Source organism: Uloborus diversus, unplaced genomic scaffold (assembly GCF_026930045.1).
Source record: "Uloborus diversus isolate 005 unplaced genomic scaffold, Udiv.v.3.1 scaffold_14, whole genome shotgun sequence".
NCBI classification, from domain to species: domain Eukaryota; kingdom Metazoa; phylum Arthropoda; class Arachnida; order Araneae; family Uloboridae; genus Uloborus; species Uloborus diversus.
In genome coordinates, this window is record NW_026558098.1 from 5,556,097 (window position 1) to 5,581,494 (window position 25,398).

General features: G+C 34.1%; 2 protein-coding genes across 2 annotated transcripts in view; one reads left to right on the plus strand and one right to left on the minus strand.

Moving 5' to 3' along the window:
• Positions 1-589: 589 nt before the first annotated feature.
• LOC129232870 (zinc finger protein 271-like) lies at positions 590-13,626 on the plus strand. The gene is made up of 3 exons (XM_054866971.1): positions 590-613; positions 4,949-5,054; positions 12,118-13,626. Exons 1-3 carry the CDS (start codon positions 590-592, stop codon positions 13,515-13,517), a joined length of 1,530 nt encoding a protein of 509 aa, XP_054722946.1. The 3' UTR covers positions 13,518-13,626.
• A 10,899-nt stretch (positions 13,627-24,525) lies between these two features.
• The window catches only part of LOC129232871 (gastrula zinc finger protein XlCGF49.1-like), a 47,419-nt gene continuing 46,546 nt past the window's right edge, over positions 24,526-25,398 (minus strand). The window contains exon 5 of the mRNA XM_054866972.1: positions 24,526-24,540. Coding sequence (XP_054722947.1) covers positions 24,526-24,540 — 15 coding nt within the window. The remainder of the gene's footprint in view (positions 24,541-25,398) is intronic.

The window sequence follows — 25,398 nt, forward strand, 5'->3', positions numbered from 1 at the left end:
GCTTTCGTCACGAAGCTCATGTCGAAGTGATCGCCGAAGCAAAAGCAACCTTGGGAAAACTCCCCAAATTTTAAGTTTACATGTATTCCTTAGCCTATTGCGGCAGCAGCAAACAGAAGGCTGCAGTGTGAGTTGTGTGAAATGCCGGCCAGTTCCAAGTCCGGATTATCTTTTCGTGATGTCGCCAGTATATATTTCGAACTTTGCAAGCGTTCAAATTCGTGTAGCTGTAGTTCTTGCTTGAGTAAAGATGTATAAATCCCAACTTCATCAATGAATGAAGGATATTCAGTCTGAGCAAGTGAGTACTTATTTGTTATGAAAGAAAAAAGTAACGTCGCCAGTAAATATTTAAAACTTTGCAAGCATTCAAATTCGTGTAGCTGTGGTACTTGCTTGAGTAAAGATGTATAAACCCCAACTTCATCAATGAATGAAGGATATTCAGTCTGAGCAAGTGAGTACTTATTTGTTATAAAAGAAAAAAGTAACGTCGAAAGTAAATATTTCAAACTTTGCAAGCATTCAAATTCGTGTGGCTGTAGATCTTGCTTGAGTAAAGATGTGTGAATCCCAACTTCATCAATGAATGAAGGATATTCAGTCTGAGCAAGTAAGTACTTATTTGTTATGAAAGAAAAAAGTAACATCTCCATTAACAGGAAATAATTTTAACAAACGTCAGTTTACTGTCCGACAAGCATCTTCCATTCTGTGTTGCACTTATCCACAATAATTAAATTAGACGAAGAAATATCCAGAATGCACTTTCAGTTCTGAATCTTAAAATCTTATGATAAGAAAGAGGATTTACGTAAGCCTCTTTTAGTCCTCTGTGAACCATAACCGAAAAGCTCCTGATAAAAAGAAAGCAACGTCGCTGTACGACGAAAAACTTCTCATTTGATCTCTGTAATACATTTGACCGTGTTCCGTACAAACATCGCTGCCATGAGTGAAACACTTGTGTGTTACTGTGTGTTTGCTTCCACGATTGTCTGAAAATTTAAATTGACTAAACACTGACACATACAAAGAGAGTGTTTCTGATGTTTTAAAAAGGCATTTAATTGCATTCAAATGTAAAAATTCTTTATACACAAAAAATAAAAATAAAAGGAAATCCTTGGCAGCATACTGGTAATTTCGGTTTTTGAAACTGCAAACATAGCGTTAGCAACTGAAAATCGATGCAGTAGCATTTGTGTATAGGTGATATTCTAGTGAAAGACTAAACGCATATACTTATTAAACCTACTCTTTCAAAAATTAAGTTTGTGTAGATTTTATGACAAGATATTCATGAAAATTTAACTATCAGTGCAAAGTATGGCAATTAGCGCTCAGGGAAACTGAAACAAGAGAAGGTTTCCTTAGTAAAAATATTTATCATTTTCGAAATTTTATGAAGGAACAACTTTATATTCTTTCGCAATGGCTCATCAGTCTGAGATCCTTGACTCTAAAAACAATTATTTGTGCGAACATTGTTTAAAGGCATTTAAAGGCGCCTATCATTTAAAAAGGCATCTGAAAATACATACTGGCGAGAATGTATATCCCTGTGAAATATGTTCTAAGAAATTTTCTCGCAAAGAAATGTTAAAAAGACACCTGACAATCCATAGTGACGAAAAACCGTATTCCTGTGCACAATGCTCAAAGGCATTTTCCTTTGCTTCAGGTTTAAAGAGACATCTGAGAATCCATACTGGAGAGAAACCGTTTTTATGTGTACAGTGCTCAAAGGCATTTTTAGCCCTTTCAGATTTAAAGAAGCATCTAAGAACCCATACTGGCGAGAAACCGTATTCATGTGAACATTGTTCAAAGGCATATTCCTACCTTGAAAGCCTAAAATCACATCTGAGAACCCATTCTGGTGAGAAACCGTATTCATGTGAACATTGTTCAAAGGCATATTCGAACCTTGGAGGCCTAAAATATCATCTGAGAGCCCATTCTGGCGAAAAACCATATTCATGTGAACATTGTTCAAAGGCGTTTTCCCACCTTCAAAGCCTAAATTGGCATCTGAGAACTCATTCTGGCGAGGAACCGTATGCATGTGAACATTGTTCAAAGGCATATTCCCACATTGAAAGCCTAAAATCACATCTAAGAACCCATTCTGGGGAAAAACCGTATTCATGTGAACATTGTTCAAAAGCATATTCTCGCCTTGAAAGCCTAAACTCACATCTGAGAACCCATTCTGGCGAGAAACCGTTTTCGTGTGACCATTGTTCAAGGGCATTTACCAAGGCTTCAAATTTAAAGAGACATCTGAGAATCCATACTGGAGAGAAACCGTTTTCATGTGTACAGTGCTCAAAGACATTTTCAGCCTTTTCAGATTTAAAGAAGCATCTAAGAACCCATACTGGCGAGAAACCGTATTCATGTGAACATTGTTCAAAGGCATATTCCTACCTTGGAGGCCTAAAATCACATCTGAGAACCCATTCTGGCGAGAAACCGTATTCATGTGAACATTGTTCAAAGGCATATTCCAACCTTGGAGGCCTAAAATATCATCTGAGAACCCATTCTGGCGAGAAACCATATTCATGTGAACATTGTTCAAAGGCATATTCCTTCCTTGGAGGCCTAAAATCACATCTGAGAACCCATTCTGGCGAGAAACCGTATTCATGTGAACATTGTTCAAAGGCATATTCCAACCTTGGAAGCCTAAAATATCATCTGAGAACCCATTCTGGCGAAAAACCGTATTCATGTGAACATTGTTCAAAGGCGTTTTCAACCCTTCAAAGTCTAAATTGGCATCTGAGAACCCATTCTGGGGTAAAACCGTATTCATGTGACCATTGTTCAAAAGCATATTCCCGTCTTGAAAGCCTAAACTCACATCTGAGAACCCATTCTGGCGAGAAACCGTTTTCGTGTGAACATTGTTCAAGGGCATTTACCAAGGCTTCAAATTTAAAGAAACATCTGAGAATCCATTCTGGAAGTGAAGTCGTATTCTTTTAAAATGTGTTCCAAGTAGGGGTGCGACATCGATGTCGATGTTTTGGAAACATCGCTGTTTTTGTTAAAACATCGATGTTTTTAACATCGACGTTTTTCTTTCAATGTTTTCGGACCATCGATGGTTTGGTTTCGATGTTGATGTTTTTTCATTTTTATTGAAAATTGTCATAAAATTTTCTCCAACTTTCTCGCTAGGTAATTAAGTTTACTTATGGAATTGCCAAAAAAAAATCATGTTTTCAGAACAAAAAAAAATCAGAAGATGATTTTTGGGAAGATCACTACAAGATAGTAAAAGATAAACTACAGAGTGAGGAAAAGGTCAAAGCTATTGGATGAACATATCACTTGTAGTCAGGTGCCAGAACTTGCAGTCTATTTCAAGGCCCCAGTTCTTAAACTAAAGGGATATCCTATAAGTTACCTAGGGTGAAAATTATAACTGGTAAAAGAGAGCTGGTAAAAGTTGCTTTACTGTTCCATCGGAAAGAGATGTTCCTCTGACTGGTGGGATCGTCTGTGAAAAGAGAAATGTGCTTCTGGGGAACAAAGTAAACAAACTTCGTTTTCTCCAAACTGTCAATACCAATATTCGGGGTTACTTATCGACTTCCCCCAACAAATCGTCCCTCTATTTCTTACAATTTGTGTTTAATTATTAACTAACAGTACAACACATATTTCTTGCTCTTAAAAATAATTGTTAGAATTAATTTTGTATTTTTAAAATATTTAGCATAGCTTTTTCTTATCATTGAACTGACGTAAGTGCTATGATATATTTTTCTTAGATTCTTTTTTGATGTAAATTTACTTTTAGTTTCATTCAGTTTGAAAATATTTCCTTATTACTATAACTAAATGTATTAATCGGTGCTTGTCTTATTATCAATTTTTGTTCTACTATAATACCAAGATGTTGCGAAATTATTCTTATTAAATTATATTCATGATTTGAGATTCAGTATTTTTAATATATTCGTCTGATACGTATTATTTTCTATTGCTTAAATTAGTGCAGTATATTCAAAAATGTATGTTATACATTGATAAAAAGATCGATGTTTTAAAATATCGATGTTTTTTGGTCGATGTATCAATACCGTCTATGTTTTAATTTCAAACATCGATATTTTGAAACATCAATGTTTTACCATCGATGTCGCACCTCTAGTTCCAAGGCATTTTTCACCGCTTCAGATTTAAAGCAGCATCTAAGAACTCATACTGGCGAGAAACCGTATTCATGTGAACATTGTTCAAAGGCATTTTTCGATCATAAAAGCCTAAAATCACATCTGAGAATTATGGCGAGAAAACGTATTCATGTGAACATTGTTCAAAGTCGTTTTCCCGCCTTCAAAGCCTAAAATCGCATCTGAGAACCCATTCTGGCGAGAAACCGTATTTATGTGAACATTGTTCAAAGGCTTATTCCCACCTTGGAGGCCTAAAATATCATCTGAGAACCCATTCTGGCGAAAAACCGTATTCATGTGAACATTGTTGAAAAGCATATTCCAGCCTTGAAAGCCTAAACTCACATCTGAGAACCCATTCTGGCGAGAAACCGTTTTCATGTGAACTTTGTTCAAGGGCATTTAGGCTTCAAATTTAAAGAGACATCTGAGAATCCATACTGGAGAGAAACCGTTTTCATGTGTACAGTGCTCAAAGACATTTTTAGCCTTTTCAGATTTAAAGAAGCATCTAAGAACCCATACTGGCGAGAAACCGTATTCATGTGAACATTGTTCAAAGGCATATTCCTACCTTGAAAGCCTAAAATATCATCTGAGAACCCATTCTGGCGAAAACCGTATTCATGTGAACATTGTTGAAAAGCATATTCCAGCCTTGAAAGCCTAAACTCACATCTGAGAACCCATTCTGGCGAGAAACCGTTTTCACGTGAACTTTGTTCAAGGGCATTTAGGCTTCAAATTTAAAGAGACATCTGAGAATCCATACTGGAGAGAAACCGTTTTCATGTGTACAGTGCTCAAAGACATTTTTAGCCTTTTCAGATTTAAAGAAGCATCTAAGAACCCATACTGGCGAGAAACCGTATTCATGTGAACATTGTTCAATTGCGTATTTCCACCTTGGAGGCCTAAAATAACATCTGAGAACCGATTCTGGCGAGAAACCGTATTCATGTAATATGTGTTCCTAGGCATTTTTCACCGCTTCAGATTTAAAGCATCATCTAAGAACCCGTACTGCCGAAAAAAACCCGTAATCATGTGAACATTGTTCTAAAGCGTTTTCCCCGCTGCAATGATTAAAATTACATCTGTTTACCCTTACTGGAGAGGAACCGTATTCATGTGAACATTGTCCAAAGGCATTTTCACAGCTGCGTAGATTAAAACCACATCTACGGACCCATACTGGCTTGAAACCGTATTAGTGTGATTATTGTTCATGGGCATTTTTCCACTATTCAGATTTAAAGAAGCATCTGAGATGCCAAATTGGCAAGAAACCGTGTTCATTTGAACATTGTTCAAAGGAATTTTTCTCAACTAGGAAACCTTAACGTGCACTTGAGAACCCATACTGGCTTTTTTAAAAAACTTTCATATAAACACTATGGACCTTATAACAAAATAATGTGTTACATACTGATATATTTTTCGGAGAAAAGGGGCAAGGAGGAAAGAACATCAAAACTCCTTTTTTTATTCTATTTTTTTTTTACGGGTTCGTGCTGAAATGACAAGGACTTTGTACCCGTCGCATTTAGCTTGAAACCAGTATTAGAATTACTGCATCTGCATGAAGGTCGTGTCTTTATTTTCTTACCAGCAAGAAAAGCAATTTTTGTTCAAAAGAATACGATCATGGTCGCCTTTGATAAAGACAGTATAATATCTACTCTGTAAGAAAATCCTTCTTCGTTTAAATGTCTTTCGAAGTCATTGTTACAAACTTTCACAGAATATAAAATACTCTACTTTTTATTGTTTTTCTTTTACCAGTCTTGATTATATTTATAGTAGGGAAGCATGAGCTTGTGAAATAGTTACTTCTCGAAATGAACGAATGAGGAATTTGTTTCGGAGGTTATAGAACACAAAGACATAACCCTGTGCTACGTAATAAAAGTTTATTGATATATAGTTTTCATATTTCGCGAAGTGAAAAGTAAAATGTACTTATAGTAAAATATATTTTATTTTATTTCTATTTGTGTCTTGAAAATGTTTTTTCTCATATACTTGAAGTAAACGAATATGTAAATGGGACGATAAAAAAGAAAATAAGTAATGTAAGTGGAAAAATAAATAAGTGAATAACTTGGTAAACGAATAAGAAAATTAGTGAATGATTGAATAAATAAACGAAATGAACTAATATTTTGTTGCGTCTCGCTTGCAGTTGACAGCTTGAACGAAACATTTAAAATCATAATCGAAATATGTAAAGGTGATGGTGTTTCTTTCTTTCTTCATATCCGATGGCCAGAAAACCCCCGCATAGCACCTACGCTCCTGAAACTTGGCATAAAATTCGATCGCACCCCGCGAGTCTGCGCCGCGAAGCCCAAATTCGTAATTTTGAATTACTTTACTCAAAATTAAGTTAAAGTTTCATGTACTTCGGCTTATTTTTAGGGAAACAATCTCCCCACCCCTAAATATTATATATCGTTGGAAAGGGTTTGTTTATCTAAACAGAAGATGTTTGTTCCGTTTCTCTCAATTAATTAGAACAAAAGATATTAGCGGTTCCAATTCAGACAATTTTCAGGGCTAATATTGAGTTTTTTTCTTAAATGTCTTTCTGCAATGACGTCATCTTAGGTTAACGGATAGCTTCGAGTAGATCAACCGGGGGATGTTTGATTTGTTTATTGCGCTGTTGTCATTATTGTTTACGGATGTTTTACAGTTATTACTTTAGGTTAAACTCGTTCGTATGTTAATTGATTTTTTTTTAATTTTAAAGTCGCTTTACATAATTGGCGATAAACAATGGCGTTGCCGAACTATTTTACATTTGAAACCCGCTGTTAATGTAACGTCAATGTATTTTTTTTTTTTTTTAAATATGGCAAAATAGTTTAAATTGCAAAGTATTGTTTTTAGGTTTTTGAACTGTGTTAGAGCATTTTAGTTAAAGAATATGATTACTGATGTTTTTGCATCAGAAGGGGAGGGGGGGGGTAATTCTAAAGCTTCTTTCCCCCTTTTCTTGAGCGATAGCTTTTCTATAGTTGAATTCGTTTTCATACGGGGGTACGGGATCTCCTTTTTGTCCTACACTGTAAAAATTTTAGTGTATCTCAACGCCAAAAATGGCGGCAATTACTCTACACCAAGTGCAGTGTAGTGGAACACCACAAATAATTCTATGTGTTATCTAACAGCAAGAATTCTTGGTTTCTGATAACACCAAAAAGTCGTCTTGGTGTTTGATTACACTAAGAATTATCTGTGGTGTTTCACTATTCGACATTTGGTGTAAAGTAGTTGCTACCAATTTTTGTTTTGAGATACGCTATTCTTTTTTTTTTTTTTTTACTTTGAAAACATTATATATTCCCAATTTATTATTAACAACAAATATATATATAATTATTTTGTATATTAAGATTCAACTTTTTATTTGTAATACGAGTTATGGACATTTATGCCAATAAATTGTTCACAAATATAACTTTTAAAATACTTAAAGAAACTGAAGTTAGCTGTATATTAGAACAACGAAATTAACACTTAAAAAAAAAATTAGAAAAAAAAAACAGCTCTAAAATGAAACAGTTTAAGATTTTAATCAAATTTATTCTAGAAGATTTCTTAATCAGTCCTAAATGTCCGGTATATATAAACACAATTTATTCTTAAAAACAGTTGAATATAAAAAATTCGAAAATCACGTTTCAATAACTATTAAGTTTCTCGCTTCCCAAATTTTTTTCCAAAAAGAAGTGTCTACTAAAAATTTAAAAATTCATCCTTTCTTTCCTATTATACATTTAAGATTGCATGTTATCCATTCAATACTCCTTATCTTAGATAAAGTAATAAACATGCATATTAATTTCTTATTTAAGTATTTCATGAGTCAAATTTTAGGTAACAAAATTTTTAGTAGTCTTGCATGCTACTAACAACACTGCTACTAAACAAAGGCACTTGATTTAGGCTAATCCGGACAAGTCACCACCTCCTATATAGAAAGCCCAATCACTGGTTTCGTCACGTGACCAATAAATCCCAAACTAATGTTCCTAACCGAACATTCATCAGAAAGAATTTTTTTTTTTTTTTTGCCAGTCATCCCATGTGTGAACTATCAGGTTGTTAAGATTCTAAAACGTTTCCAATTCCTAATGGTGTTCTCTCCTATTAATAAACTTTCATTCTCTTCTCTTAAAGATCCTATTCATCCTCTTAATTGTTGTGGAATTTATAAAATTAATTGTAGTTGTAAACTTGCCTATATTGGATAGCCTTGGCGTGCTTTAAAATTTCGCTTGAAAGAGCATTAAAATTATGTGAAATAACAGCAATTAAAAAAGTCTAGTATTGGCCAACATTGTTGGGATTCCAATCACTATTTTAACTCTTGTCAAATTATCTAAAAATGCCCCAATTCATCAAATCTTGACTTTTGGGAATATTTCCATATTTTGAGGAACAGTTCTAAATTAATTATTGATCTTGAAGCTGTTCCGTATTTTTCCGCTGTTTGGCTTCCATATCTTTAATATTGTCCTTTCCCCATGAATTTTTTTTTTTAAATCTATTTTGCTTGATTTATTTTTCTTGTTTTTGTAACGCGACTGACATTTCCCCCTTTTGTTCTATTTATCTTTTTTTTTTTCTTTTCTGAACTTTTTGTGTTTGGTTTGCTTCATTTCATTATGTTTTTTCTTCTATTCAGCTTTATTTGTGGTTAGCAAACTAACTTAATGATTAATTACGCAAGTTTTCGCAGTAAAATAGTAAGAGAATGTGCGGCAAAATGTAATGTTAAAATAGTTACTCTGCTTTCAGCGCCACCTATCTAGTAATACTTTAACCAAATAGCACATGTAGATTATTCCAGTCAAGAAAAAAAAATACCACCAAAGATTAAAGCATATGATAACACGGGTAATTTTCAAAAATTGCATTCACATTGTAATATTTTGTTGTTAGTCAAAAACTGTTTTTGTTATTATAAAATTATAAATTTCTTTTATTAACATTTTAAACATTAATGAATACCTTCTAATGTTCGTTGAAGTATTTATTTAGTTAATATTAAACTTATTTGTATTTTAAATATTTTGTACAATTAGTCAAGTGCTTTCAGGGCTAAGTGAAATAGTTTGTTTTGTTTACTTTCTCAATCATTTACTAAATCACTTATGCATTCATTTTTTATTAGTTTTATGTATTCCTTTTTTAGTAATTTACTTATTTATTCATTCATTCACTTTTTTAAATATTACATTCACTCTTTTATTTTTCTGCATATATTAATTAATTTATTTAATTTTTCGTTTATTGTTTCAGTAACTTTTCATTTATCCTCTGAAAATTTTATATACTGATTCATTTGGTCAAAAATATTTTTTATGAGCAAAAAGGAAAACTTCATTAGAAAAATATTTAATTTTTCACTTTCCCAACATTTTTTTAACCTGAAAAACTTACCCTTTTGTTAAAGCACAAATTTACTACCAAAAATAAAAATGCTGTTTTATTGCAAGTGAACAATGTTCTTTCTTTATGTGCTGTATTTTTTAAAACAAATTTCCAATTTGTTCATTTGGGAAAAGCTCAGTCATCTTAACTATTTCACTTTTCCCCACACTTCTGTACTCCAGATAAAAGTTTTAGTAGTTAAGCGAGCAAAGCAATAACTAATATACTTGAAATGAATATCTTGCTGTTACATAATTTTATTGCAAGAGCTCAGTGAACAAGTTTTTAATATCTTTAACGGTCAGTTTTTGACATGACAGCTAACCAATAGTTAAAACCTTAGACTAATAATAAGAGTAGACCGAGCTTTCTCAGACTTGCTGATGAAAAAATTGGTTCATGGATACAACATGTGACTGGTGGCAGGCTTGACGAAACCTTTGGCGGCATGGTTGCTAGATGGCAACATTATCTATAGTTTGGCACTCGACATGTGTTTTAAAACCTAATGTGTTTTCATTATAATTTTTTTCCAGGTGCAGAGATTGAACTGTTTTTCTTTTAATTATGCATTATTTTGACATTAGTAATTAGTTTTTGATCACAGTTTTCAGTAACTTTTATTTCATTTGGAACTGCTACGTCAGCGTTGGCGTGAACGTAATGGCGTTAACGTTTTGCGTTAACGCGAAAATGTACTAATCGGTATCTTAAATTGAAATTGTAGGTAGATTTCTTACCGTTTGCCGATTCGTTTTGGGTGCTTGCATATTTAATTGCTTAGAGAGTTATTGAAATTGACTAAAGAAAATGCACAGTACTATCTAAACGAAAAACTCACTATATTAACAAAATATTTACGACTTAGAATAACAAATTTACAAATCGGACTCTATAAAAGATCATTCTTCCGTGTTCCATCAATTCTATTTATTTTATTTCTCGCGGGCGTTGATCGTCTGCTACGATCAACGCCCGCTGTTGCTAGGATATCCACCAGTCACATGGTTTGGTTTATGAGCAGCAAAAGGGTTGCCATAGCTCGGTCTATTCTTATTATTAGTCTATGGTTAAAACCGTTGTATAACTTGTACGTATGAGTTTTTTTTTTTTTTTTGCTCTATAATGATCAGATTTATTTGTTTTCAGCTTTAATCAGGATTTCATATTATTGGAATGCAGCTAGCGTGAAGCCGAACTTTACTACGCACCTTTGTTTCTGCTTTCATCTGAAGACTTATATTGAAAGGATCGTCTGAGGAAATGCTTCGATAGGGAAATTCCTTTAAAATTTTTAGTTTAAATATATTCCTTAGCATATTGTGGCAGCAGCAAGCGGAAGGCTATGCAGTGTATGTTGTGTAAAACGCAGGCTGCTCCAAGTGGATTTACGTTTCGTAATTTCGCCAGTAAATATTTTAAACTTCACATGCATTAAAATTCGTGTAGTTGTAGTTCTTATGAAGGTAAATGGCTATTATTCCTAATAACATCCTTGAATAAAAAAAAATCAGTATAAGCAATGGAGTTCATCTGTTATGAAGATCAGAAAATAATTTTACTTCAAACTTCAGTTTACTGTCTGATAAGCATCTTTTATTTTGTGATCCACAAAAATAAAATTAGACGAACAAATTTCCAGAATGCTCTTTCAGTTCTGAACCTAAAAATCTTATGATAAGAAAGAGGATTTGCATGAACAAAGCCTCTTTTAGTCCTCTGTGAACCATAACCGAAAAGCTGCTAAAAAAAAGGCAGCAACGTCGCTGTATGACGGAAAACTTCTCATTTGATCTCTGTAATACATTTAACCGTGTTTCGTAGAAACATCGCTGCCATGAGTAAAACACTTGTGTGTTATACTGTGTGTTTGTTTCCACGCTTCTCTGAAAAGTTAAATTTACTAAACACTGACGCGCACAAAGTGAGTAGTTCTGACCTTTTTAAAGGCTTTTAATAGCATTCAAATATAAAAATTCTTTATGCATTAAAAAAAAATCCTTGGCAGCAAACCGGTCACTTTGATTTTTGAAACTAAAAATAGAGCTTTAAAAACTGAAAGTCGATGCAGTAGTATTTGTGTATAGAGGAGATTCTTTTGACTAACTCTACGCGTATACGTATTAAACCTACTCTCTCTTTGAAAAATTAAGTTTGTGTCAATTTTATGACAAGTTATTCATGAAAATTTAACTATCAATGCAAAGTATGGCAATTGGCGCTCAGGAAAACTGAAACAAGAGAAGCTTGCCTTAGTAAAAATATTCATCATTTTCGAAATTTTACGAAGGAACAACTTTATATTCTTTTGCAATGGCTCATCAGTCTGAGATCCTTGACTCTGAAAACAATTATTTGTGCGAACATTGTTTAAAGGCATTTAATTGCGCCTATCATTTAAAAAGGCATTTGAAAATACATACTGGCGAGAAATTTTATCCCTGTGAATTATGTTCAAAGGAATTTTCTCGCAAAGAAAACTTAAAAAGACACCTGACAATCCATAGTGGCGGCGAAAAACAGTATTCCTGTGTACAATGCTCAAAGGCATTTTCCAGTGCTTCAGATTTAAAGAAGCATCTCAGAACCCATACTGGCGAGAAACCGTATTCATGTGAACATTGTTCAAAGGCGTTTTCCCATCTGCAAAGATTAAAATCTCATCTGAGAACCCATTCTGGCGAGAAACCGTATTCATGTGAACATTGTTCAAGGGCATTTACCAACGCTTCAGATTTAAAGAAACATCTGAGAACCCATACTGGCGAGAAACCGTATTCATGTCTAGGTTGTTCAAGGGCATTTTCCAGTGCTTCAGATTTAAAGAAACATCTGAGAACACATACTGGCGAGAAACCGTATTCATGTGAACATTGTTCAAAGGCTTTTTCACACATTTTTAACCTAAAATCACATCTGAGAACCCACTCTGGCGAGAAACCATATTCATGTGAACATTGCTCAAAGGCTTTTTCCCACGTTTCTAGCCTAAAATCACATCTGAGAATTCATTCTGGTGAGAAACCGTATTCATGTGAACACTGTTCAAAGGCATTTTCTCAACATTTTGGTCTAAAATCACATCTGATAACCCATTCTGGCGAGAAACCGTATTCATGTGAACATTGTTCAAGGGCATTTTCCCACCTTTGTAGCCTAAAAGCACATCTGAGAACCCATACTGGCGAGAAACCGTATTCGTGTGAATATTGTTCAAGGACATTTTCCAGTGCTTCAGATTTAAGGAAGCATCTGAGAACCCATACTGGCGAGAAACCGTATTCATGTGAACATTGTTCAAGATCGTTTTCCCACCATTGTAGCCTAAAATCACATCTGAGAACCCATACTGGCGAGAAACCGTATTCGTGTGAATATTGTTCAAGGGCATTTTCCAGTGCTTCAGATTTAAGGAAGCATCTGAGAACCCATTCTGGCGAGAAACCGTATTCATGTGAACATTGTTCAAAGGCATTTCCCAGTGCTTCAGATTTAAAAAAGCATCTGAGAACCCATACTGGCGAGAAACCGTATTCATGTGAACATTGTTTAAAGGCATTTACCAACGCTTCAGATTTAAAGATACATCTAAGAACCCATACCGGCGAGAAACCGTATTCGTGTGAATATTGTTCAAGGGCATTTTCCAGTGCTTCAGATTTAAAGAAGCATCTGAGAACCCATACTGGCGAGAAACCGTATTCATGTGAACATTGTTTAAGGGCATTTACCAACGCTTCAGATTTAAAGATACATCTAAGAACCCATACCGGCGAGAAACCGTATTCATGTGAACATTGTTCAATGAAATTTTCTCAACTAGGAAACCTGAAAGTGCACTTGAGAACCCATAGTGGCGGAAAGCCTTTTTCCTGAGAAGAAAGGAGTTTTCTCAATTTGCACACCTGAAAGAGCATTTGAGAACCCACATTGACTTTAAAAAAAATAAACAAACAAATAAATACTATGGCCGTTATAACAAAATTGTTTGATAGGGCTCGACCGATGGCATTTTTTGGCCGATGGGCCGATGCCGATTGTTGGCCGATTGTTCAAAGATGGCCGATGGCCGATGCTGTTGGCCGATGGCAAAAAAAAAAAAAAAAAACTAACAGAAATAAATTGATAAAATTGTCAGGGATTTAAAGGATCACTGATTCATTTCACTTTACTTCCTTTCTACGGATAAGGAATTGTAATACTCTCCCCCCCCCAAAAAAAAAAATCAGATTTCGACCTAAATTTGTATTTTATGATCATCCAATTTAAACTTCACAAGTTTTTTCTGCGCATATGTACATGCATATGTACCTAAGAACATATAGATGACCGAAATATCCATTTTGAAAGCCTCCTTAGTTAAAATTATCGCAAATTCTCTTGTGATGTTTTCATGCGCGTAAACTTACGTCACTCAAAAACGTTATGAAATAGTAAGTTGAAAACTCATACGTAGGTAGTATGATCTAAAAGTTCGAGGACAAGTTGTATAAAAATTTACCTTGAATCTATCTACAAAATAGTCACCTTTAACAACTATGCACTTCTGCCACCGTTCGTATAGCTTTTAGAAGGACTCCTGGAAGACATTTATCGCAACCACCTGTAAGGGCTCTTTCGCTGCTGCTTTGACTTCATCGTGGAGAAGAAGGCGACTTTCATGTTGAGGATGCAAACCAATAACATCACGTTTCGTCGGACTTAGCTCCGTGTGACTTTTACCTGTTCCCAGCAAAAAAAAACATTTGCATGGACGCCGCTTTCTTCCGTCAGGAGAAGATAAAGCTGCATCACAGAAGGCAGTGAAAAATGGCTTCCAGGAGTTTTTCCAAAAGTTATATGAACACTGGCAGAAGTACATAGTCCCTCACGATGACCTTTTGTAGGTGGATGTACTTCGGTAATGTGAACTATTCTGGGTAAGGTTTTATACAGCTTATCCCTCGAAATTTTGGATCGTACTACGTACAATCTGTATAGGGTGTAGTCATGCTTCTCCTTTTTTGACTGCTGTATGATGGAAGACGAAAAACAGCAGCCAAAAAAAAAAAAAAAAAAAAGGAGGAAAAACAAAGAGACTGTTTAATAACCAATTGATTTTTTTTAAATTGAACATATAACTAAGATTTCAGTAACATTTTAATAATGCTTGGATTTAGGTAAACTAAACATAGTTAAAAAGCATTAAATTATGTTGTTTAATCATTCAAAAAAAAAAAAAAAAAAAGCTATGAAACCGTCAACAAATTACGCTATTAAAGTGGAAAGATTGCACGTAGACATTTTTTAGTCATCAAGTTAAACAAAAAAGGCAACAGATAAATTACAATATTAAATCATAATAGGAATATTTTTATATTTATTTAAAATTTATGAATAGAAAAGTTGGCATTTTTCATAAAATGTATAACAGTGGCGTAAATTTTGCGGAAAAAAGAAATAGCCACGAAATGAGTGAGATTCTTAAAACGCAGCTACCAATAAACAAACTCAATATTTACCCCAAGTTAATAACTGAATACATATACATACTACTTGATTTGATGTTTGCACACGTAATATTGAACAATTTGATTGATTAATCTTTTACGGAGCACTACAAACACGTTCAAATCAAATTTTTCAATTTAACAATAATTTTCTGAAATTTAAAAAATTGCATAGTAGAAAATCCTTGAAACTTTTCTATAACATATTATTAAATATATGATGAAAACGAAAATAACTTATTCATTGATTTATATAAATACATAAAAATAGTTACAACAGAAAAAAAAATCGATCGCTATTAATGATGCGAAAAAGGTGGCGCATTACAAAATATAGGTATAGGAAACAAGTATAAAAAATACGCAAAATGACATTTCGTGACCAAACTAAATAATCGCTAAATATTTAAGAAATGCTTGAAACGACGAGGGCGGATTAGGGGGTCACCCTCTAATTTTGGAGTAACTCACAATGTTAAACTTCGGTCCCAACTTCGGCTTAATTCTTTTAGTACAGAAGCGCTACCACCAACGCCTCGGAAGAGTTTCTGAATCAACTTCAGCACTTCCGAAGAAAAATTCAAAATCTCTTTGTTTTCCGAATTGTGTCACAATTCAAAACGTTTTTAATCAATTTCTAATTAATGCTCTAAACTCTTCCTAAACAATAGATAAAACTTGAAAAAAAAAATCTCTAATTTTATGAAGGGTGTTAGTTTTAAACAACTCAGAAGTACAACTTTAGTTTAATTTCAGAAATTGAGGGAGTAGGAGGAGGAGCACGCAAGTGTTCTCGGAAATACAAAAAATAGTCGCAAAAAATAGAGTTCAAAATAATAATAAACAGTGAGCAGAAAAACCCTTTTAAAACTTGCACCCGAGTTTGTTTTGACGTGCAGTGGCGGATTTAAAATGTAGCAAATGTTGCAATTGCGCGAGGGCTCCATAACCATAGGGGCACCGTAGGAGTTACAACAATGCTTTTGATAAATGTTTTACAACTTCTGTGATAGAGAAATACGGCCCCAAAATGTATTTCGACGGGCCCCAATCTTGTAGCTCCGCCGAAGCGATACAGAAAAGACTGCATTACTGTGATTCATATTACGAACATCGAAAAATTAAAAATTACCGTCGGTTCAACGGGAATCGAACAAAATGAAACAAAACCGGTTTCGCCATCTCATATTTGTTTCCACGGTCTCTAATTCGGTAATATATCACCAAATGATCGTCAGTCAGAGACGCTATATTAGTTTCGCATTGAAATAAGTAATTAATAGCCACAAAAAATCAGTTAATAGGCTTTTTAGAACATCCGATCGAAAACAAAAAGGGAAGGTCACAACTGGAACGTGCGCACTTCCCACAGGCGAAAATTTAGCCTTCTACAGCTTACCATTTTTTAGTTATGACTTATGAGAGATACATACGTGCATCCAGCCGCAAGAAACAACGCAATAATTAACGTGTTTGGTACCTGAATGCAGTATTAAAAACTCTTTCAGGGGTGACTAAAATATAAATTCATACTGAAATTTAAGTAAACAATTTTGTTTGAAAACAACAACTCCCTTTACCTTGTATTAAAAAGTAAAACAAAGGTGTTTTTTTTTTTTTCAAAAACATCGGCCAATTCCATCGGCTTTTCGATGTTTTTAAGGCCGATGGGCCGATGTTTCCTGCAAGTTAGCATCGGCCGCCGATGCCGATGCCCGATGGCTAAATTGTTGAACCATCGGCGCCGATGCATCGGCCAGGCCGATGCATCGGTCGAGTCCTACAAATAATAAAATGAAAGTCTGAATCTCTGTCCGGATATTTGTCTGAATGTCTGTGACGCGCATAGTGCCTAGACCGTTCGGTCGATTTTCATGAAATTTGGCACAGAATTAGTTTGTAGCAAGGGGGGGGGGGGCGAGGGGCACCTTGAAGCGATTTTTCGAAAATTTGATGCTTAAGAGAAAGTCCATTCATTAAACTAATATTTAGTACCCAATAAAGAAGGTGATTCTTAAGCCCTATGCTTCCTCTCTGAAAAATTTCGTGTTGCGAGTAATGAATTCGCGTCAGCTACAAAATTCGTTACTCGAGAAAAACTCGCTATAGTCATATCCAGTAAGTCAAATCGCGTTGTAGCCCACTGTTGTTAAAAACTGCACATTGAAGTAAAGTAAACATTTTTAGTTATGTTTCATAATTCGAATATCTATTAGTATTTGATAATAAATAGCAGTACCGTTTTGGATATTTTAAATATATTTTTCTTTTTTTCTTTTTTACTGATTGAGTATCGATATATTAACATAATAAAAGTCCATCATTAAATGTTGTAAGTTGTTGAGGTTATTCGGTAAAATTGAAAAATGCTTTTATTTTATTTTAGCAGGGACGTAAGCAAAGAGAATGGTGTCTAGATCCGGACCATTAGCTTGAAGGTCAAAATCAATTAATTCCTACAAAATATAAGTTCCTATAAAATTAACTACTATAAGAACTACTAAAAGTTTTTCTCTTCTGTTTAAAAAAGATGCTTTTCATCATCTAAATCAATTTTATGTATATATAGGAATGTCTATGTAAAATTTAAATCAAATTATGACTTTATCTACATTTTCAAGTATCCGAGTTGCACTTCTTGAATCAAATATTTACTGTCAGGAAAGGATTGAAAATTTGAATGTTGAATTCCTTCTACTTTTAAATCCTTTCTTAAAGAGAATATTTGTAAAAATCGTAAAAAAAAATGTTTGTTTGACGAATTGGCTCAGTAAAGGAAAGAAAGAGTAAATAATTTTTAGTTATTCCATGTTCAAATGAGCCAATGTGTTAACCTAAACCATTTTTAAAATTTTTTCATTCAATCCTCAAACGATGTGCATGCGTATGTTTTTTTATTTATTTAATTTTTAAAAGTAGCGACTACATTTCAAAAGTAGTTTGTAGTTGCTACATTTTGAAAAAAGTTGTTGTAATTGTAGTTCGCTTAAAAAAAAAAAAAAAAAGCAAGTTTTCAAACCACTGTGTTATAGATTTTTAATAGGAACAGAGGTAAGTACGCAGTCCTTTTACGTATAATTGCTTGAGCGACTGCTCTCGAGTGAATATGGGACCATGGCCTCACTAGATGGCACTGACGCTTAACGGGCCTTGACAATTTAGGATTTTTATGTGTTAAACCGATGCAGCTCATGCATCCACCAAAAAATGTCAACGTTACAAAGTTTGTTTATTTTTGATTGAAAGTCCCCCATTTTGGCCGCAAGAGGCGCTAAACGGAACCCCTGCATCCTACAATCAATGGCAACGTAATGGAAACAAGGGTTCCCTGTAGCGTCCTCTTTTTTGCCATCAGTTTCAGCGATTGAAACGGCCTATAAGAATCAAGTGGGGTCATGATTTGACATTGCCCATGAGTCCATACTGGTTACCACACTCCGGACTCGTTAGATAAAGTGCAGGTTCAGGGAGATGATCTCTTCGTTTTATAAACGTTTTTAAAATGGTGCTAGACGTTGTAACAACCGTTTTAAAACGTCCATGAAGCGTTTTAAAGCGATTCCATGAGCAATTCGCCATTTTGCCCCGCACGTGACAGCTCAAATATTTCTATAAAAATTAAAAATTTTAAAAAGTGATGAAGAAAATTTCTTGTTTGAGAAATCACTCATATGTTTATGATTTCTTTAACAGTAAAATTTTGTCCATTACCCTTTTAAATTTATTAATTTTAAGGAAATGTGTGAGCTGTCACCGTGCGGTACAAAATGTACTTTTTTCCGTAGCACCCTTAAACATTATGCGTATTATTTGGGAATAGAATTAAACATTAGGTTCATTGTCTGCCCATGAGTGCCCATAAACGTGCTCATGTTGAGCATTTGCAAACACTTAGGTTAGCTTATCTTCTATATAGTTGATGTATAATTTGTTTGTAAATATTTCCAAAATAAATTCATAATTTACCATTAAAACTACGGCATTCTTCTAGACACTGCATTACTTTTTGAGATTTAATTCTCTCTTGTTTTCGAGCTAAAAATTATTTAATAAAAATGTAACATTGATAATTCTTACCGTGAGTCTGATATTTTTTGCTAATGTTGATTCCGAAATGTTAGCAAAAGGTTTGTCCGCACCCCAGCATTCCATATATTTACTCATTTTGGTAGATATTCTTGTCCGAAAGCTTCTTCGTAAATCCACTTCTCCAAGCAATGGTGCTAGTGATTCGGGTTTCTATATAAAGATAAACAAATAATAAGGAGAAGATAAACCGACAACGCGCAAATAACTCTTGCTTTTCTCCTCGCTATTCATCAAAGACATAAAAAGGAAAAACAAAGTTAATGTGAGTTGGCTAACAAATACCAGTTAGTACATGACCAAGACACTGAGAGGATATTGAAAGACATGAATTCAATTAAAATTATTGAAGTGAAAAGTGTTATTTTCGATGCCATACGCTAATAATTTTATAGAACAAGATTTGAATTTAAAAGTATGAAAAAAATAAATTCGCCAATTGATGTTCATTAGTAAATTGTGCTATGTTTTTAATCGGTGTATAATCCTCATTTATGGTAAGAACTAGAAGCACTACGAAGTAAACAATAATCATTGTTTTGTCTTCTTTAATTGGTGTTGCTATAACAAATATTGTAGGTTAGCTTTATTGTATAAGCTTGCTAATTATGTTTCCGCTGCAAAGCTGAAAAAAAAAAAAAAGAGAAAGGTATAGTTTCAACATTTCACTAATTTCACTATTGTTAGTATTGAACCCAACACTCGTTTCTTCAACTACCTCGGAAACTCATTTCTACAGATACTGCCGTTTACCCGCTCACGGCAGTATTTATTTGTGTAATCAAATTACAGAAACTTTCTCTTTGCTTGGGTATAGTTTTATAAAAATTTGAATCTAGGAATATGTTCAGACTCAACTGAGAGATGCTACCATAATTGCTAATATTTTACGTTTTTATTGAATGTTGATGCCATACACTCTCTGAAGTCATTTTTTTTTTCGAGGCACTTATTTAAAATATTGAAATGCGATTGGTGCAACAACTGCGATTTGTTTTTGTTTAAACTGCATGCCTAACGAAGCACATATTACTTTATAAACAGTCATTTAAAGCAGCTTTAGTCCACAATTTCACAATTTTCGACTGCCCCTCTTACTATTATTTTGCATCTATTGGCACAAAACTGTAGAAAACTCCTAAATTATCGTATAGTGCTTCAACATTAAGAAATGAAGCGGTCCTTTACCCATCTTGCTTCAATTTCCTACATTAAAATTTAATTTATGTAAAGGAAAAAATAAAATAAAGAACTGAGTAAATTTATAAAATGTAAGATAACACTGAGAAATTCTTAGTGTGTAAATTATTGCTTTGAAGAAATGATAGATAAGATACCACAAAAGTTATGAGTTCTTAAAAGTTTTAAGCTGTCTTTGAATCAAAAGAGAGAGAGAAGGGGGGGGGGGGGGAGGAGACGAGTGATATCCGCTGGATATTTTCTATATTGAAGTCTTAAAAATGCAGTTTTAGTCAATCTTCGATGGTGTTAGAAATGGTCGGGGAATAGGTTTCAGAGTTCACTTTTTGAGACATTTTCAAATTCCCATTTTTAAGCATATTCTTATAAATTTAAAAGAAAGAGTACAGTTGTCTCCCCCAAATTATATTAAAACATTTTTGTTAATTGCTGGTTATCTTTGGTAACGTCACAGGTTTTTTCTCACGAATTGCAGCTTTAAAAAGGCAATTTTACACTACCTTTGATGACTTGTGATGTGAAGGAAATCGAGTTCAGCTGCTCCCTGCGGAAACTTTTTAGGAGTGAAGTTTTAAAAATATATCTCACGATATCTTTGATGACGTTTGAAGGCTGGTCAGAATTTTTTTCGTTTCAATGATATTGAAGTTTCGAAAACGCAGTTTTAAGCTAGATATGTAAAGACGTTCGGAAAGGGGATGATGGCTCTTAACGGTAATCATTTGAAATTTTAAGTCAAAAAGATGCAATTTTAAACTATCTTTGGTGACTTTAAGCAGGATAGGAAAGCCGGAGACTCTTCTTTAAAGAAAGGCAGTTGCCCCCCCCCTTCCCCCCTATGGATAGCCCATGCTCATTTGTGGTTTTTGAGATTTTTCTGGGCTTAGTTTTATATTAAAATGCCTAAAAAGAATATATAATCAAATAACTACAGGGTGTTTTTGAACTCTTGGACAAAACTTTAAGTAGTGATTGTACACATCAGGAAAAACAAGACGAGACAAAAGTAAGGGTCCCAAACGTCAAAGGAGATAGGTGGCATGAAAGTTTAGGGTCCACAAATTCAAATGATTTTTAAAAATCGAAAAAAAAAAAGGTCGATTCGTTTGCGGTTTTCGCTAAAATCATTCTCTTTATCTGTATTTTCTTGAAAATAAATTTTGAAGATGTAGTTTATAAAAAATCCGATAGAGAACGCTTTAGACTTTGGAGTAACGAACAATTATTTTTTACCGCTATTTTTGAATTTTATTCAATCTTTTCTAATGCTTAGACTAAAACTTAAATTTTGAACTTAAAATCTGAATTGTTGGTAGTGATTTAGTAGCGCAAACTGAACTGTCTTCAAAGGTTAAATTGCACTTTGTTACAAAAAAAAGTGTGCATCAAGAATAAATTGAGCTGCAACCAACAAATTCAGCAGGAATGTAGTTTGGTAAGAGATGATTGAAATTTCGTCACCAGCAGTGAGGAAAGGGTGAGCGTGCTATGCGCATACAAGATGCGCAGATAGGTACGATTGGGAGTGGGAAAGTTTGTGTCAAAGGGCACTTCAAACGAAACTGTCGAGTTGTAAAGACGCTATTCTGACAAGGACGACCTTTCAGAGGTATACGAACAATTATTGGACTTTTTAAAAGGACGTACAGTAGGTCTCAGAGAAGCAGGTTGGTTGCACGGGCGTATCTGCTGCCGCTTTGATGGGAGCGATATGGCAGTAGCTTAGTGTAGGCAAAAATAAGTGAAACATTACGTTGCAGTCGGTTAAGGCATTCTAGAAACAGAAATGATCACGAAGATCGCACATCTTAAGAGCGTGCAAAAGTCACTAACATTAGTTCCGTTTAACACCTTCCAAAAAACTGATGGTACCAAAAAAAGAAAAAATAAATAAAAAAATCCGGAGTAGACTGGAAGACGCTGGTATCTTGAATCAGTGTCCTTTGCGATGGATTGGATTTTCACTGTACTTGATTTTCACTGCACGATTTTGGATTGTGACAGACAGGGGGCGTGTTTGGTTCAACGATAAATCCCCATTTAGTCCGAGTGGTCATAGATGACTTTTTTCACTCCACACTAAAAAAACTCCGAAACGTTACTGAGTATTTCTGTGTAACGTTTCGGGATTTCAATTGTTTTTATCCACTTCTTGGAAAAATCAAGTGACACTGTCAAAAAGATTCCTGAACTGCTACAAGTTGCAGGAATGCATACTTCTCAATGTTGTGAAAAATATTTTTAACTCCCAGTTTAAAGATAAACTTAGCGAGTTTATAAAGTGTATCGGATTCAGTTCGATTACGGCCTGTCCATGCTGATTAAGCTCCCAAAGGGAGCGAAAATGTATGGAATACGTTCCTTTGCAAGTATTGCAGGCGAGTAAAATTCTCAATACTTTGCTAGCAAATCTAGCTCAACTTTGGCTATGTTCGCAATACTGCTTATGGAACTTCCTTAATAAATCAGGGAGGGGGTGCCAAGCTATTATATTATACCTACCTATGTTTAATCTAAACTCCGAGAGACACGACTGGCTTCAAACGGGAAGATGTCTGAATCCTTCAGGAAGCTTCTGGGATAATTTCAGGAAGGTTTCTGAATTTTAGCGGAAAACGTTCCTAGTTTTCGTAAGGTATCTTTCTGGCAGAAATTGGGCACATCAGCTGCCCATTATTTTCCAGGAACGTTTCTAAATCGTTTTTACAGAACAGACACCACACCGTGTTTTGTCTTGTATAGCTGCTAGAGGAGAGTCTACACTACTTACGGTTTTGTAACGTTCATTGTGTCATAACTTCTTAATAAAATAATCTTTTGTTCTGAATTTGTAATCATTTCCGTATCTTCTCATAGGCCACATGCATTTTAAGTTCGTGAAGATCGCTTGTTTCCGTCTGTGTGAATGTTTTTTTTTTTTTTGGTGACAGAGTGCATTTCAACTTCTGAACACAGTTAATTCTGCGTGACCTAATCACTACCAATGATTCTGATATTAAGCTGAAAATTTAAGTTTAAGTCCAAGCATTGGAAAACATTTAGTGAGATCCAAATATAGCGGTAAAAATAGCTGTTCGTTACTCCAAAATCTAAAGCACCCTCTATCGGTATTTTTTAAACTACATTTTCAAAATTATTTTCAAGAAAATACCGATAAAAGGAATAATTTTAGGGAAAACCGCAAACGAATCGACCAATTTTTTCTTTTTCACGATCATTTGAAATTCTGGACCCTAAACTTTAATGGTGCCTTTCTCCTTCGGAAGACGTTTGGGTCCCTTATTTTTGACATTATATTGTTTTTTCTGATGTGTATTATCACCCCTTAAAGTTTTGCCCAAGAGTTTAGAAACACCCTGTATTATATATTTTTACCAGTTTGAAAGTTTCCGCGGGCTAGAAAAGTCTACCCGCGGGCCGAATTTGGTCCTCAGTTAAAAGTTATGCAAATTTGAGACTTGAAAATAAAATTTCTTAATATTTAAAATTCCTAAATTTTATTTCTCTAGCTCACTCGTGCGAAGCATTCGCGCTTGACAGTAGTAGTTCAAAAATCCTATTTTTTTGCAACAGTAACAATGTGAATTGTTGTTTTCTTTTTTTTCCACCGATGGCGCTGTAGTTTCATCTCATTCTTTCTATAATCTTCATCCAAACTTACCCATTATTTTCGTCAAGTTTCAATTTGAAAGTTGAAGACAACTTCTCTGTAATTTGCATTCGAATTCACGTTATTTTATTCATAAAAACAACTTCCTTGACTACACGTAAGAATAATTTCATCGAAATCTAAATTTGTTTCTCGAACATTTTTCATTGATTTTTGAAGGTTTCAAAATTTGAAAAAAGTTCAGCTCTGGCTTTTAAGAATGTCAAAAAGGTTTAACTTCAGCCAATTTGTGCTCTACAAAAATTTCACTGACAAGAAATTGAATACAAGGAATGTCTCTTCGAGTTAGCAGAATTGTCCGGTGAGGGTGCGTTGCCAAAGAAACGCAACGATTGTAACTGCATGTAAAGAATATTTTCGCTTTTCATAGTTCCTTTCTTATACATTGAAGTTCTTTTTACAGTTTTTCTGCTAACGTATTGTGTAGGTTTGATCAAAGTTACATCTGAAACGTCTAAAAGAATAAAAGCTTCAAAAACCTTTTTAATTTTCAAAAAATAAAATCCTTTTTTGGCACGGGACAAGAAAACATTCATAAAATTGCAAGGAAACATGTTTTAAATAATGTTCTTTCAAACATGTTCGAAACATGTTCTTTGAAATATATACATGTTTCTTTGAAACATATACATGTTTCTTTGAAACATACACATGTTTCAAAGAATCATTTCTCCGAAGAGACTCCGGAATCTTCTAATTGATTTTTTTGCGGGATTTTTTATGACCATTCATGCCATTATGCGTAAGATGTACATGACAATGAAAGAAGAAAAAGAGAAGAAATGAGGAATTTGCGCACAATTTGTGCGCATTTTTAGAAATAATAATCATGTTTTATTTGTTCATGATTTACTTAACATACATTTGCATTCATCCTTTGCAAACGGATGAAAGTAAGAGCTGTACAGGGAAAACAGTAGGCCGCTAGGGATACATTTTCGTGGACAGTAGTTGAGGACGGCGAAAGGGTTGCTTTTAATTAGCTTCGTAGTAAACAAACGTAATGCAGCTCTATATTGTCTTTATGGGACATTCTCCAGAAAACGTAACCTTTGAACGCAAATATTTTTCAATTTCGAAACCTTTAATTTTCTTTCTTTTTTTTTTTTCATTTTTACATAAAAGTGTTACCTACTAGAAGTTCCCATAAACAATGGTAAAGCTAAGTTCTAATTATTTTACTCATAAAAAAATAAAATTAAAAAAAATGCCTTGTTCATGGAGGAAAAAAGAAAACAACTTTTAATATTTAAAAATCGAGGCCAATTCAATATCAAAGTAGTAATTTTGTTAATTGTGCAAACAAACAGCT